This window comes from Corylus avellana, chromosome 1, assembly GCF_965113065.1.
Source record: "Corylus avellana chromosome 1, dhCorAvel1.hap1.2, whole genome shotgun sequence".
NCBI classification, from domain to species: domain Eukaryota; kingdom Viridiplantae; phylum Streptophyta; class Magnoliopsida; order Fagales; family Betulaceae; genus Corylus; species Corylus avellana.
The window spans coordinates 46,252,916-46,268,226 of NC_142490.1; the positions used below are offsets into that span (position 1 = coordinate 46,252,916).

At 37.4% G+C, this 15,311-nt stretch overlaps 3 protein-coding genes across 3 annotated transcripts; 2 read left to right on the plus strand and 1 right to left on the minus strand.

Annotated features, from left to right (window-relative positions):
* Positions 1-1,970: 1,970 nt before the first annotated feature.
* LOC132170927 (U3 small nucleolar RNA-associated-like protein) lies at positions 1,971-6,418 on the plus strand. Its single transcript, XM_059582087.2, has 6 exons — positions 1,971-2,458; positions 3,036-3,698; positions 3,874-4,323; positions 5,100-5,272; positions 5,465-5,648; positions 6,217-6,418. The coding sequence occupies exons 1-6, from the start codon at positions 2,054-2,056 to the stop codon at positions 6,307-6,309; spliced, it is 1,968 nt and encodes a 655-aa protein (XP_059438070.1). The 5' UTR covers positions 1,971-2,053; the 3' UTR covers positions 6,310-6,418.
* Positions 6,419-6,497: 79 nt separating this feature from the next.
* LOC132170928 (orotidine 5'-phosphate decarboxylase) lies at positions 6,498-9,742 on the minus strand. The gene is made up of 8 exons (XM_059582088.2): positions 9,641-9,742; positions 9,504-9,556; positions 8,895-9,135; positions 8,659-8,787; positions 8,412-8,570; positions 7,928-8,100; positions 7,429-7,534; positions 6,498-6,770 (listed from the first exon to the last, which is right to left on the minus strand). Exons 3-8 carry the CDS (start codon positions 9,111-9,113, stop codon positions 6,741-6,743), a joined length of 816 nt encoding a protein of 271 aa, XP_059438071.2. The 5' UTR covers positions 9,114-9,135; positions 9,504-9,556; positions 9,641-9,742; the 3' UTR covers positions 6,498-6,740.
* Positions 9,743-11,537: 1,795 nt separating this feature from the next.
* On the plus strand, positions 11,538-15,046 carry LOC132172457 (Glycine cleavage T-protein family). Its single transcript, XM_059583966.2, has 4 exons — positions 11,538-11,748; positions 12,738-13,316; positions 14,064-14,182; positions 14,367-15,046. The coding sequence occupies exons 2-4, from the start codon at positions 12,756-12,758 to the stop codon at positions 14,911-14,913; spliced, it is 1,227 nt and encodes a 408-aa protein (XP_059439949.1). The 5' UTR covers positions 11,538-11,748; positions 12,738-12,755; the 3' UTR covers positions 14,914-15,046.
* Positions 15,047-15,311: the final 265 nt, after the last annotated feature.

Here is a 15,311-nt window from a genome sequence, read left to right on the forward strand (position 1 = left end):
TGGAGGACCAGTGAAATTGTTTATGATTATACGAGCCCTCTGGGTGCTTATATAAAGAGGGAGAATTAGAGACAAGCTGGAGCTCAGGCAGGTTGGCTTGAGTCATACTAAGACTTGCTTGTTCAAAGAGCTAGCTAGCTAGCCATGGGTGCGAGTGCTAAACTTCTTTACGTGGCTTTTATTTTTCTGAGTATTACTTGTGCTTTGAGTGTTAGCAGCACTGGTCATGGCCGGGGTGCTGAAGAAAGTAGCTTTGGTGGTGCAAGTGGGGGGAGGTTTGATAATGGCGGTGGTGATAATGATGATTGCTCGTATGGAAATTGGAGGAGTTGTGGGAGTTTCTTTGGAAGGGGTGGCAGAAGTTTTGGTGTGGATGGTAAAGGAGTGGGTCAAAGTGGAGGGTCTGGTGGCAGTGATAGTGGAGGAGGTGGTGGTGGTGGCAGTGGTGGAGGTGGAGGCTCTGGAGGAGGTTCTGGACACGGTAGTGGATATGGTGTAGGTGCAGGGGTTGGGGTAGGAGGTGGCGGTGGTGGTGGTGGTGGCGGCGGAGGTGGTGGTGGTGGGGGTAGTAGTGGTGCTAGTGAAGGGTTTGGACATGGTAGTGGTTTTGGTGCAGGAGGTGGACCAGGTGGCGCTGAAGGAGGAGGAGGAGGTGGTGGCGGTAGTGGTGGTGGCAGTGGTGGTGGCTCTAGTGCCAATGGAGGGTCTGGTCATGGTAATGGCTTTGGTGTAGGTTTTGGTGTTGGTGGCATTGGAGGTGGTGGTGGTGGCGGTGGCGGTGAGGGCAAAGGTGAAGGTGAAGGATATGGTCATGGTGAGGGTGGTGGTGGTGGTTTTGGGGTCGGTGGGGGTGTAATTGGTGGCAAAGGTTATGGTGGCAAGAATGGAATTGGCATAGGATTCGGCATGGGCATTGGATTTGGGTTTAGTATTGGAGGTGATGGAGGTGATGATACCAATGCTAATGGTGAACCCTAGACTCTTAGAATGCTTCATTTTAGCTGCCAAGTTGTTGAAGTGAACAAGCCAAAAGAGCCTATTCTTTGTAGTAGAGGAAAATACCAACTCATCATGTTGATCATCTCTATGTCACATAGACAATATATATAATTCTATTTTGTTTCAAAATAAATGTTTGCATTTCCTTCATTGTAATTCAATAAACTTTGGTCTCTTAAGTAATTATCGCAATGAAATTAGAAAAAAGGAATGTTGTGAAATTCAATATGCACTATGAAATGATTTTTCTCAATTTTGTTTGAAATTGAGAGGATTCTATTCCGAGAAGGCAATAACCCTTATTTGACCCGTTAAAGCTATAGGTGTATAACAAAGGGATAAAGTTTTCTTTCAATTTAGTTTATTATAGTGACATTTTTCTTTAGTCTATGTGATTCTCACATGCATTCTAAAAAAGATATGAAAATTATATGCTATATGGACAAATTTTTGTAGTAGACTAGGGATAAAAAATTTTCAGCCCATTTTAAAGAAAAACTTAGTTCATAATAAAAAACTAAAAAATGTAGTCCTATAACTCTTTTAAAACTTGTTAATATGTGTCAGCATGTGATTGAATGATGTTAAATTTATTTTAATGGCTGACGTGGCTCCAAACACACGCTAGCACGTTTGAATAAACTGTAAAAGACTTGTATATGTCACTAGTTCGAATCCACCTTCTCCTCTCTTGTGCCGACACCTAAAAAAAAAATAAAAAAAAATAAAAAAATAAAAAAATAAAAAAGAAGATTGGTAGGTATTTTTCATAATGGACCTGGAGCCCCATCCAGATTGATTACTCTGCAGCTCAATTGGTCTGAGCCCAAATCACCTGCTGGTCCTGGCTCAAATTGGCCCACCATATCACAATAATCTCAGTGATCAATCTGGCCCGGCCCAATTGAGGCCTATCGCAAGCAAGAGCTTCTTCTATCTCACCCGCCCTAGAGAGCCGTTTAACAGAGCTCTCTCATCGTCAGCTTCCTCTTAAACCTCTCCCGAGTTCGCATAGAAAGTCGACTCATCAGACCCGAGAAGGAAACACATCATAATGGCTGACGTGGTGCAGTACCGGCTAGAGCGCATGGTGGATGAGCTCGACGACCTCGAGCAGCGCGGGCTCTTCACGCGCCTCGAGATCGCCGAGATCGTCAAGCAGCGGCGTAAGTACGAGTATCGGCTCAAGCGGCCGAGCCCGCTCAAGCAGGACTACCTGACCTACATTGACTACGAGACCCAGCTCGACGCTCTCCGCCGCCTCAGGAAGAAGGCAGTGGCGCGTGAAGTCGGGGCCAAGGGCAACAAGAAAAAGAAGCAGTCCTTCTCGGACTTCGCCGGCGTGTCGAGGATCGTGGAGATTTATCGGCTTGCGGTTACGAGGTTTAAGGGCGATATCGGTTTGTGGTTCAGGTACCTTGAGTTTTGTAGGCAGAGAAGGAATGGCAGGATGAAGAAGGTATATAGATTTTTGTTTTTAAGGTTTTATTTTTTTGTGTTTGTCCTTTCTTTGGTTGCTGTGAAAGTGAAGGAAAGTGTTGCCTTTGATTGTAAAATGATAAGGTCAAGGAGTTAAAAGTGTTGCAGTTGATTGTAGAGTGAGGTTTTGACTTTTTGTTGTTCTATTACTTCATTTTGCGGTGTTTGGTTGCTGTGAAAATTGGAGGAAAGGGACAAAGAGGTAGGCTTTTTTGCTTTATTTTTTTGCAGTTGTTATTAGTTGTTGGAAAAGCTCAACAAGCAAAGCCAATTTGGCAAATTAGGCTAAGCAGTGTATGGTTTTTTTGCTCGTTTCAAATGGATTGGAGCACGAGAGATTGAGAGTGAAACTGTTTGCAGCTATTTATCCTAATAATCCTATTGTTTTTATAAGTTATAATCAATCCAATTGGCTTGCATTGGGCTTAGTTTAAGTGTGGCTCTCTGCTTTCTCATATCATAGCAATAGAAGAAGAGATTTTATCATTTGAATTTTTTGTCTTTTGTCTCAATTCATATTCTAAGGAAATATTGTTCTCTTCCTAAACTTCTTGCAGGTCCTGGCCCAGGTGATAAGGTTTCATCCCAATGTCCCGGGAGTTTGGATTTATGCTGCAGCTTGGGAATTCGACCATAACTTAAATGTTGAGGCGGCACGTGCTCTCATGCAGAGCGGTTTGAGAGTGTGCCCTACTTCAGAAGACCTGTGGGTAGAATATCTTCGGATGGAACTCACATACCTTAATAAGTTAAAGGCCCGGAAGGTTGCACTCGGAGAGGATGAGGGAACTTTGGTTCGTGATGATAGACTTGTTGATGAAAAACAATGGAGAGATGAAAACAAGGAGTTATTTATGTCTCTTCAAGATGAAAAAGAAAATGATGTTGGATTGAATGTCGAAAACAAGGATTCGAAGATGAAATTAGATTTGTTTCGACAGCAAGGATTGAGTGTTCTACGGACTGTCTATAGTACAGCTGTTGAAGCTATCCCTTCTAGTTTTAGCCTGAGAAAAAGGTTGTTTGAGATATTGGAAGCAATGGACCTAGCACAGTCAGAAGAAATGCGTAAGGAAATGCTAAATGACATGAAGAGAGACTTTTCAACAGAACCAGAATATTGGGACTGGCTTGCAAGACTGGAAATTGTTGATCCTGGAAGCACACAAGAGATGAGTGAAGGAGAAACCGTGCTTTCGCAGACGCAAATAGCAGTTCAGGTATAAATCCTTGTGAACTAGGGAAACCTTCATTTGTGGTATGAATTATTGTTCCTGTGTTGTTGATAGCTAGACAAACATCTGAGATATATATGTAAATTCTGAATGTATTTCTGTTTTGTGCCTCTATATATATAAATCTAATGGTCACCTTGGATGCTTTTTCCATACATAGGTTTATGAGGAAGCTTTAAAAAATGTTCCTTCAGCCATGATGTTTAACCTGTATACAAAGTTTTTGATGGGTGTTATTGCTCCCCAAGAAGAGGAGAACCAAAATTCTGTGTTATCCAATCATACTGTAGATTATATGTCACATCTCTTGACGGTATATGAGAAGGCTGAGACAATGGGATGCATTACAGAGGATCTTGCTTGCCAACATATTTCATTTTATTTGCAATTGGGAAGATTGGACGAAGCTAGGAAACTGGCAGAAAAGCTTTGCAGTGGAAAATTATCAGATTCAGTACAGCTATGGCTTTTACGGGTCTCAATAGAAATTAGAAGCGTCACAAATGATTCTCCTTCTCCAAGTAAAGCTGATTTGCTATCCATCTTCGAACTCCTAAGAAAAGTTTTGACGGAAGTGTCCGTTTCAAAAGCTGAAAGCTTGTGGCTAATGGTATGTTATCACTTACCCCATACTTCTCCCTTTTCTCCTGTTGAAATTTTTTTTTGATAAGTAAGAAGATTTTATTATTCAAGTTTTTAGAAATTAAGATTATTATAATTGTCTGTCACAGCATTTGTATCATTGTGTCATTTGACTTCAGCATTTTGATGTTCGTAGCTCTAAGCTTAGGCTAAAAATATGTTGGTATTAATAATAAAGATTTCTGTTGACCTACACAATGGCTTAATGAACTGTCCACTACTGTAAATATTCATGAACTAATAATAGAAAGTGTTTTATCTAAGCTCTTTGTAATATGCAGAATAGGTTTCATGAGACCTCAAATTCCTTTGTTACTCATGAGCCTGTTCGCCTTGGTGGTTGTATACTTCTGTACTGCTGGTTGTGCTTAATTTCATATTATTTATATGCTGAGCTCACAACAATGCCTTAATCACAAATATATAGTGCTTGGTTTGGATATTAGCAGGAAGCTTGATGCATAATATAGCTAGTAAAAATTAAGAAAAATCAAATATTATTTTTAAAGTGTTCCATTACAAAGAATCCGTTTGATGTTTTCAGGTAAGTATCTTAAATATGAACAGCTTGGGGGTTTGACTTCTAGTTGAAAATACTTGTATCAATTGTTTTTGTTGGACCAAATCAACTTGAATTGGGTCGAATGACTCTAATTCATGTTTTTTGTGCGTGTGTATACATACTAGTATCCTTCTTTGGAAGGTCTGTTAGATGATTTTATCTGACATGATCTCATATTGCAGGCCCTCAAGTTCTTTGCAAATCAGAAGCATATTTTTGAGAAGTTGGTAGAGATGTCTCTTTTTTCATTAGCTAAAGATGGTGGCAGTGATAATGGATTTTCCCTTTCTACTGCTATCATAAATTTTGTTCTTCAAAAGGATGGAATTCAGCATGCAAGGGAGATATATAAGCGGTATGTCTAGATCATGAGCTACGGAGCTTTTTTTTTTAAGAATTGTCTCAAATTTTAAATTATCTGCATTACCACCTGTGATAAATTATACTCCATGATGCACCACATGTATTTTGCATGGTTTTAGTAATCTTGCTTCTAGCAATTGCCCTAACTGGAAATTTTGAACTTTTTATACTGTTTCAATTGCAGATTTCTTGCTTTACCGCGTCCTGGTCTTGCTGCATACAGAAACTGCATTGAATTGGAATCAAATCTTGCATCTACTGGTGATAAAGATGGCCTTGTAAATGCCCGGAAGTTATATGAATCTGCACTTGCAACTTACGACCAGAACGTGAGCATGTGGCAAGATTACTATTCGATGGAGATTAAGGTAAACTTTGCTCCGCCCTACATTCTTCGAAGTGTGGGATATTCCTTTTATTTATTCTAGAAGCCGACACCCATGACAACTAAAACAACTCGCCAAATTTTGGCTCACCTAGCTTAACTTCTCTGCAATTTTCATTTTCAAAATCAGAGCCCGAGAATATCCTCTAAAAAAATCTTTTTGTTGAGTTTATTGTTGCTAAAATTCTGGTTGGTGCACTCAAAAGTTTTGAGTAGGGGATAATTCTTGTTTGCGTGTTGGGTTCGGGTTGCATCAAAACATGGGTATAAGATTATATAGATCAATCTTAATCTGACCTATATAATTAAACGAGTCAAACCTTCAATCGTAACTCACTAATTTCATCTTGAATTTGTGGGTCGTGTAAAAAATTGTCATCTCTAATTTTGAGCTCACTCTAATGCTTTTGTGCTATTTGTTCTCTAATGAGAAGACATAGTTTCAGGTTGATGCATTTCTTTTATTTTTTTTAGACATTCCAATTGATGGAACTCGTGTATCTCACAAGATAAGCTCACAGTTTTCTTCTTTATTTTCACTACTTTAACAGATGGGAACATCAGAAACAGTTACTGCTGTCCATTGGCGTGCACGAAAGACTCTAAAAGACACAACTGCGTTCATTGCATCTTCAGATTTATGATGATTTCCCAATTTTGATCTTTTTTTATTATTTGAATGCATTTTAAGAGAAACAGATGAATCATATACACAACCAACACAAGTGAGAAGATTTCATTTTCTTTTTCTTCTGTGATTTTGTTTTTTAATATTAATTACTATTTTACACAAACAGAAAGAGAGAGAGAGTGATTGAGAGAGAGCCATCAGCCATGGCTATATTCATAAATAAATCAGAAGTATGTGCAATATTTTTGGAAGCACTTTATTAGTACATACAAATTTATAGGAAAAATTTTACATGGAGAATTTTTACTTTGGAATCTTATGCTACATTGTTTTTTTTTCTCCTTTTTGGACAGAATGCTACTATACTAATTTACAATTTCAAATGGAACGAGAAGCCCGACAATTGAGATCCTAGGAAAATGGAAACTTCTCAATACTCCTCAACTATACTCTAGGCCACTGTGGACTCACCACCTGTACAAGCCAATCAATTCATCAAAGGCACATTCAAATAAAATACAATTAACTTATAAAAAAATAAAAATAAAAGACAATAACCTAGAACGACAAACATGATTTCTTAGACACCAAATAGAAATGCTCTCACTTTCACTTGTGCAGTTGATCTATTATCATATTTGAGTGGAGAACCTAATTTACTATTGTTATCCGGCAAACACAAATGTGTAGAGGTAGGGGGGTGACAATTCATGTTCACACGCCGAATTTAAGTCATGTCGAGATATGAATATATAAGACCATATAAGTCAACATTAACCCGACTCACTAATTTTGTGTTGGGGGCGAGTTATGACGCAGTATGAGTATAAGACTTTATAAATCAACTATAACCTGCTAATTTCGAGTTGAATTCATGTCGGGTTCCCAAGTCATGTCAATAATTAACATCCCTATTAAAGGTCCATAATCCTCCGCAAAGCAACTATTGACATTATGGACCAATGAACATTAGATAAACAATTTTTTTTACATTCGATGGATCAAATAGTAGCATACAAAGCCTAATGTCTTGATGTCTCTTCTCGTGCTAAATTATCTAAGACAGTAGTCCTTATGCCATTGTTGATTTTCTCTGGTTATTTATCAGAAAAATCAGTTACAGATAGCTAACCTCAAGTGTGCTAAACACTAAACGCATTCGGCTAGCAACAACTGATGGCTCCTCTGCTTGTCCCGCCACTGCCATTTGCTCTAGTTGAAGGGTCTTTACTGGAAGCCTGCATTAAACACAAGAAAAAAAAAACTAAAAAAGTGTGCCTCCACCAAGGATTTTACTGCTCGAAATTTAAACACCAGCCAATAGTTTCTTGAAAGCAGGTTCACAGCACAAAGTAAAGATAGCATATTGAACATGACTCAGGCAATTGGGACATGAACAGAGTTACTATCTACATGCAGATGCAAAACAATATTAGAGGTGTGGTTCAAGTGCAAGAGAAAAACTGTGTCAAATTAATGAGTATATGAGAAAATAGTAATTTAAAATTTCATTGACAAAGATGTCAGTGCTTCATCCATTCTAGGAAGCTCCCTGCCTAATACAACAATACCAGCATACTCGGTAGAACTCATGTAAAAAAGGGAAATGGAAAGTGCTGAAAGCAACTCACCATGCCATTCCCCTCAAAAAGTATGCATTTGCTATAACACCACAAAAGCCTTTCCACTGAAGCCTCACTTCATCAGACACTGAAGGTGTAGATGACCACCGAACAATAGTTGGTTGCGGTGTACACAAGATGGTGATGAATATAATACTCAACCACAGAATGCACTCATCAACCTACATTGTGAAATAGAAAAAATGAGATTCCAGTTCCCAGACGATTCAGCAAATCAGGTGCCCAACTAAGATGTTAAATGTAGTCTGCGTCTAGAAATATACTAATTCATGAATAAGTTTATCAATGTTAAATGCTTCTGTAGTGCACAGTCTACAAAGATGAACCCCTTTGCTTCAGATATAATTGAATAGAGCACTAACAAACTTCACAACTATATTCCTTGGACAATAATATAACTTGTGAAATCAATTATGCTCAACAGTCGTACCCTGGCAAATAGTTCAAGTTCAACTAGGCAGAAGTGACTTACCTCTTCCGAGATAATCTTGGATTTCAAACTGGTGGTTCCACCATAACTCTGCATTGCTTCAATTTCGACACCTGAATCCTTCATATCATTAAGTTCTTTCCTTAATCCTTCATCAGTACAGCCCAGTGCATACGCATTCACCCCAGCACTGATGAACTCCTGGTACAGTTAACTAAAAGCGTTATTTGGAACAAGACAATAAAGTAACAGAATAAATAAAATACCAACCAAAAACCAATGAATATACTTTTAGGTTGTCACCTCCTCCCCGGTCAACAGCATTCTTGAATCGCTTCAACAAACTGATTGCTATGTTGCGTGAGGAGCGGTACTCATCATCATCATCATCTGCCGAAATTGAATCATGCAACCGGCACTATGATAGATAAGACAGTAAATATATCAAGCACTTAACTAAAACCCCACAAACTTAAACGTTAAAATGAATCAATTCAGCCAGCAGTTGCAACACTGATTAAATACCAGCCATCTCTTTGAAGCTACGTGGTGCAAGACATGATGGGTCTTAAATTGATCACGGCCTTCCCAAAAATGTGAGGAAGTATGGAGTGCATTATTACATGGATTTCTTAATTGTCTGGGACAGATAGTGGTCGTATTAACCAAGGAATTCACATGGGTAATCTTGCACGGAGATGCCTCATATAATGTTATAGCTCCCGGAGCATACATGATCAGCATGGTTGAACCATGATAATATAACCTTCAAAAATACGAAGCAAATACCAGAATGAATACAAGGGTTAGATATATCAAATAGTTTTCGAAAAGCAAAGAATTTCCATTTTAGAAAATTTCAAGAAATCTCCCAAACTTATTGTTCCAAGTGTGGCATTCAATTTCCTTTGGAGTCTCTTAAACTTAATTCAACTATTTGATCCTTTTGAAATACCAAAAGAGGAAAAATGAACAAAGACTTTATTTTTATGATGACCCAATTCACAAAATTTAAACTAATCAACTGGGTTACATCATATGCAGTCAATCTTGCAATAAAAGTTGCGTTTTTCTGTTATTTTTTTGCTTACACCAAAAAAAGAAGAAGAAAACAAAGGTGTGTATATGACTAACCTTTTCAGGGTATGGATGAGCTCATTTGGAAAGAAAAGAACTGACCCAAGAACCTGCAGGAACCGAAGAGCAGTATAAAGAACAATAATTAGCAATAGGGATTGAAAAATAGAGTCTTGGAAGGTTGTGGCACTCACTGAAACCACCAATTTTTTGAATGGCTCCAGAGATTCTTCGCTTTTGAATGGCTCCGAAGATTCTTTGCTTTTGAATCTTAATAAGCCCAAAACTTTTTGTTTTGGGAAATTATTTTATGTTTTTTCCTGGCTGCCTACGACTGTGATATGAAATCCAGTGGACGTGGGGGTTGTTTTGCTTATGCAGACTAGCTTAACTATGATGGGCCCAAGACTACTCTACAAACAAGGTTCAGGCCCGGCCCGATCGAAAAGAGAATAAAATACACGTGGGTATTAAGAGAATGTTATATATTATATCCCGTCCCGCTTTCATTCTAACATTCTTTTGCGTTGATGTGATAGTGTTTATTATTCTTTAATTTTATATTTTTTTAACAACAACTATTCCAATAACTAATACAAATATAGTATATAATATTATTCCGATGGTAATTAGCCTAAATGGTAAATTTCTTGATGTTGCATTAGAGATTTTGGTATTTGGCATAAGGAATGTAATATATCCAAACATTTATACTTTTAGAAATATGATACTTGAAACTATAAGTAGGGACGGGCCGGCGCGAGGGACCATGGTACCCTTCATCCCCTTATTGTAGATGGATTATCATATATATCAAAAGTTATGATTTCAAGCCCTTTTTAGTTTCGTTTCTGATAGTAAAGTACTCAAGAATTTAATAATGTTTATGTTTATCATAATAACAGTTGTGTTACTTTTTATTATTTGTTATATGAGGTTCGTATATAATGCACCTGGCAAAACCCATATACCAATAAGGATTTCTTTTTTTTCTTTTTTATAAAAAAAAATCAGGTTATTTCTCTAATTTAGTCTTTAATAGAATTAACAAACTACATAATATCTGTCCTTAAAGCAAAAATCATATGCTCTAAAGACATATTTTAAACTAATAAAATGAGTTAAGAACAAAATTCAATTTAATTTAAAGGAAAAATATTTATTATAAAAGAAAATAAACCATAAAAATGAAAGGCTATTATCTATTTATCTGCCACCAACTACAATCCCTCTTCCCTCCAGTCACTTCCCACACAATAGCCAATATTAATCTGCCAATAGCATTTCACCAACTCAAACCAAAACAACTACTATGTTTCCTTCTCTGCCCTCCACAGCGATCTCTCAACAAACTTGTTGGTCGTCTGTCACCAGCTCTGATCTCCTACCTCGGCAGTCGGCTCCATGGCTACAACACACTCCCCATTTGACCATATACAACTTCAATTGCTCAATTGAACAAAGCATTTTTTTTTTTTTTTTTAATTGGGTAAGAAGAATTTCATTTAATTCAATCTATTCAATTGATACTTGTCTTTATAAAATGTGATTTTTACATATTTTAAAAATAAATATTAATTTAATAAACTAAGTTAGATAATTGTTTCTAACTCAATTTGAAGAAAAATTTTGTCCGCCCCGTATCTATAAACTAAGCTTTTATATGAAAACTTCAATGTCAATGTTTCATCCCACGGTAACCTTGGACAATATTCTGACATACAAGATCATCTCAGCATACAACTTAATAAAATGAAATAAAAATTAAGTCCTTTAGAGATTATAAATATAAAAACAACAGTATTTATTATGAGATTGGTTGTTCGAGTTCTCCCTAAACCAAAACATGGTTCTTGTGGACGAGATTGTGTATTTCGAGTTTATCCCAATAGTGATGAAGTGACAAAGTAGCTCTGTCTCGAAGAGATTTCACATTTACCAAAAAAAAAAAAAAAAAAAAAGAAAGCATGGTATCATGGTACGTCTAAGAAAGTTGAACAAAAGAGAGATGAGGTGTAGTTGTCTGGTAGTGATACTACCACTCAATAACGATGGGATTTTGTTGGCTGTCTCCACTTCGAAGAGAAACCCTTTCCTCCACCCACTTCTTTTACCCACCGACCCGCTTAATTTTTTTCCCATTTTTCTTTGTTTTAATTATTTTATCGATATTATAAATAAGATAAAACAGAGGCGTATATATAAAAGGCAGCCCTTTTATTACGAGCAAGAGCTGCTCTTTTGGGCTCTCAGATTTGCTGGTTCTTAGGATAACAGAGGACGAAGAAGAACACCCATATCGGTAAGTGCTTTCCAAGTCTATATCTTTGTTTCTTTCTTTCTTTGTAATTCAATGTCATATGGGTTTGTTCATTAAGCATCTCTGCTTCAATGTTGTATTCTTTTTATAAGAGATATCAGGAGATCTGTGTGTTGTGGAGAAACATTATTGAGATCTAGAAGACTGTTTGAGATTCTAGTGTTTGAAAGGAATCTCATTGTTTCTTTATCTGTGTTGGATTGTATGATATCAGCGGCATTTTTTCGTGGTTTTCACTTCATTAAGATAGCCCAAGTGAGCTTCCCAATGACAATTATATGAGATTATATTGAGCAAGGGTTTGGGAGAAGATTTTCTTGATGTTTTCATGTACATGGCCTTGGAATGTTTTGTGGAAGTTAATTCGAAAAATGGTGTATTCATAGCGTTTGAAATTAGATCTTTTATTTTTAATAGCAGTGTATATATGACAAGTTTTCATACGTGATTTTAGAAACTGATCTTATTTCTATATGATATCATTATGGTGATTATGGCCACGTTTCAACACAATGCTACTAACTTGTCTGTGCAAATGCCGTATAGAGGGCGATACATTGATTTAATTTCCACTTTGGAACTTTTGGCCATTTTCTTTTATTTTCTTTTTGTTATTTTTGGTTCTCATTGGTGGCTTAGTTTTTAGAACATATTTTCTGTGTCTCACACTAAGTGACAAGCAGGAATTTTCTGATTATTGTTTTTCATGAGATGTGGAATCATCAATTATTAAAGGTCTGCTAATAGTATCTTGCCATACAAAATTATTATTATTATTTTTTTACTTATCAAAAAAAAAATGAGATGTGGAATCATCAATCTTTTTATTAATATAGTATCAATTTTTTGCACAAATGTTTGAAACTAAAGTGGCAATATCTTGCTTTATTCTGACAATAAGAAATATATGTGATTGTTTGGTTTCTGTTGGGAAGCTTTAATAATAAACTTCCTCTAATTCTATTGGTCAGGCATTTTCTGTTGAGAAGATGAGAGGAGGGGGTTTGTGGCAACTTGGGCAATCAATAACCCGGCGTCTTGCACAGGCTGATAAGAAGACTGTAGCTCGCCGATACTTTTCTGCAGAAGCAGAGCTAAAGAAGACGGTTCTTCATGACTTCCATGTCGCACATGGCGGGAAGATGGTTCCATTTGCTGGATGGAGCATGCCCATCCAATACAAGGACTCAATCATGGACTCTACTCTGAATTGTAGGCAGCATGGTGGACTTTTTGATGTCTCCCATATGTGTGGGTTGAGCCTCAAGGGGAAGGATTGTGTAACTTTCCTTGAAAAGCTTGTCATTGCTGATGTAGCTGGGCTTGCCCATGGAACTGGGACACTAACTGTCTTTACAAATGAGAAGGGAGGAGCAATTGATGATTCAGTGATCACCAAGGTCAAGGATGATCACATATACCTGGTCGTCAATGCAGGGTGTAGGGATAAGGATCTGGCTCACATTGAGGAGCATATGAAGGCATTCAAGGCCAAAGGTGGGGATGTCTCATGGCACATCCATGATGAGAGATCTCTTCTAGCTCTCCAGGTCAGTCCTAGATTTTCTTTTCAATGTTTTCCCGTGTCTTAGTTTTTTTGCCTTGGATTTGATTGTTTTCTTACCTTGGAATGCGTATCTCAGCTGCTGCAAGTTTAATGCTTTCCGTTTCTTCAATTACTGAGGTTTCTTTTATGTATTAAAGTAATGCTATACACACTCTCACTTTCACATTCTCTGATGTAATTTTTAAAATCACCATTGAATTTGGAATGAATCATTATTGAATTTTGATTTAATAAATGATTTTAAAAGTCACATCAAATGTGATAGTGGGAGTAAAAGACTCTATTTAGATATAACGTTCAAGGAGACTGCAAAGACTTATTTTCTTTTGGTACATGTTGTATTTCTCTTTATTACATGGGCTGGCTTCTTCACCAGAAGTGTACCCTGTACGTTGTTCTTGCCTTGTGCTATGTGTGTTTTTCCTTTGTTCCTTCTTCTTTTTCTCTTCCTTTTTTCATTTGTCCTTAATTATATGAAAATAAAAAATAAAATTTGCAAGAGAACTATTATATCACAATAGCTGAAAGATAATGGGTTTGATCAATTGAAACTTGGATTATATCTGCCTATATAAGTCATTGAAACCATATTGCTTTGATTTCTGGAAGGAAATGTGCTTATGCTTGCACTCTCTCTGAATAAAAGACACTGCTTCTTTAGCTGGTTTACCATTCTATTGAGTAGCATGTATAATTTATACAGAGTTTTCCTTTAATTTCTCTGGTGCAGGGTCCTCTGGCTGCCCCAACTCTTCAGCACCTGACGAAAGATGACTTGAGCAAGGTGTACTTTGGGGACTTCCGTATATTGGACATCAATGGAGCACACTGCTTTCTAACTAGGACAGGGTATGCTGCTTCTGTTTTTTTTTTTTCTCTCTCTCTCTCTCAACAAAAATAACAATTTTGCATGGTGAGAGTAAATGCTAAGTTTCCTTTTGGAATTTTTAGCTAGTGACTGCCACAGGGCTTGTATGCATTTTTCTGTTGACTGAGAACATGAGGTGAAGCCTGATTAAGTTCTGATTTTCAGGTACACCGGAGAAGATGGTTTTGAAATCTCAGTTCCTTCTGAGCATGGGGTGGATCTTGCCAAAGCAATCTTGGAGAAATCTGAAGGGAAGGTAAGGTTGACAGGTCTGGGTGCCAGAGACAGTCTGCGACTTGAAGCCGGGCTCTGTTTATACGGTAACGACATGGAACAACATGTAACTCCTGTTGAGGCAGGACTCACATGGGCCATAGGAAAGAGAAGAAGGGCCGAAGGTGGTTTCCTAGGTGCTGAAGTGATACTCAAGCAACTTGCAGACGGTCCGCCGGTGAGACGTGCCGGGTTTTTCTCCTCCGGACCGCCTCCCAGAAGCCACTGTGAAATTCAGGATGATAAAGGAAAGGGCATTGGGGAAGTGACCAGTGGGGGATTTAGTCCCTGCCTAAAGAAGAACATAGCAATGGGGTATGTGAAATCTGGATCACACAAGGCCGGCACCAAAGTTAAGATTGTGATTCGAGGAAAGACCTACGATGGGGTTGTCACGAAAATGCCTTTTGTACCAACAAAATACTACAAGCCAACCTAATTAACTCCAGAAATTTCTAATTTGTTCATCTTGTGACATGTTTTTGCTAAACTTTGACTGCTGGTCGATTTTAATTTCCACTTTCTATTTGCAAGAAGTCCGAGTTGAAATGTAATACTATATGTTTTTTTCATTGCTTTATGAAATTTCGTAGTTACCAAAACTCTTATTTGGAATGTGTTGAGTGCACTTGGGATAGAAATGGATTAGACCCTCTCTATTTCATCTGAGACGTTATATAAACCATTAAATGCAACAAAATAAATCTTGATCATAAAATAATTCATTTTCATATTTCACTTGAAATAGAGAAGATCCTTATCCCTTAAGATAATGATGGATTGTTTTAATCTTACATAATGAATCCCTTGTTTACTAAAGATATAAGCTCATCCATA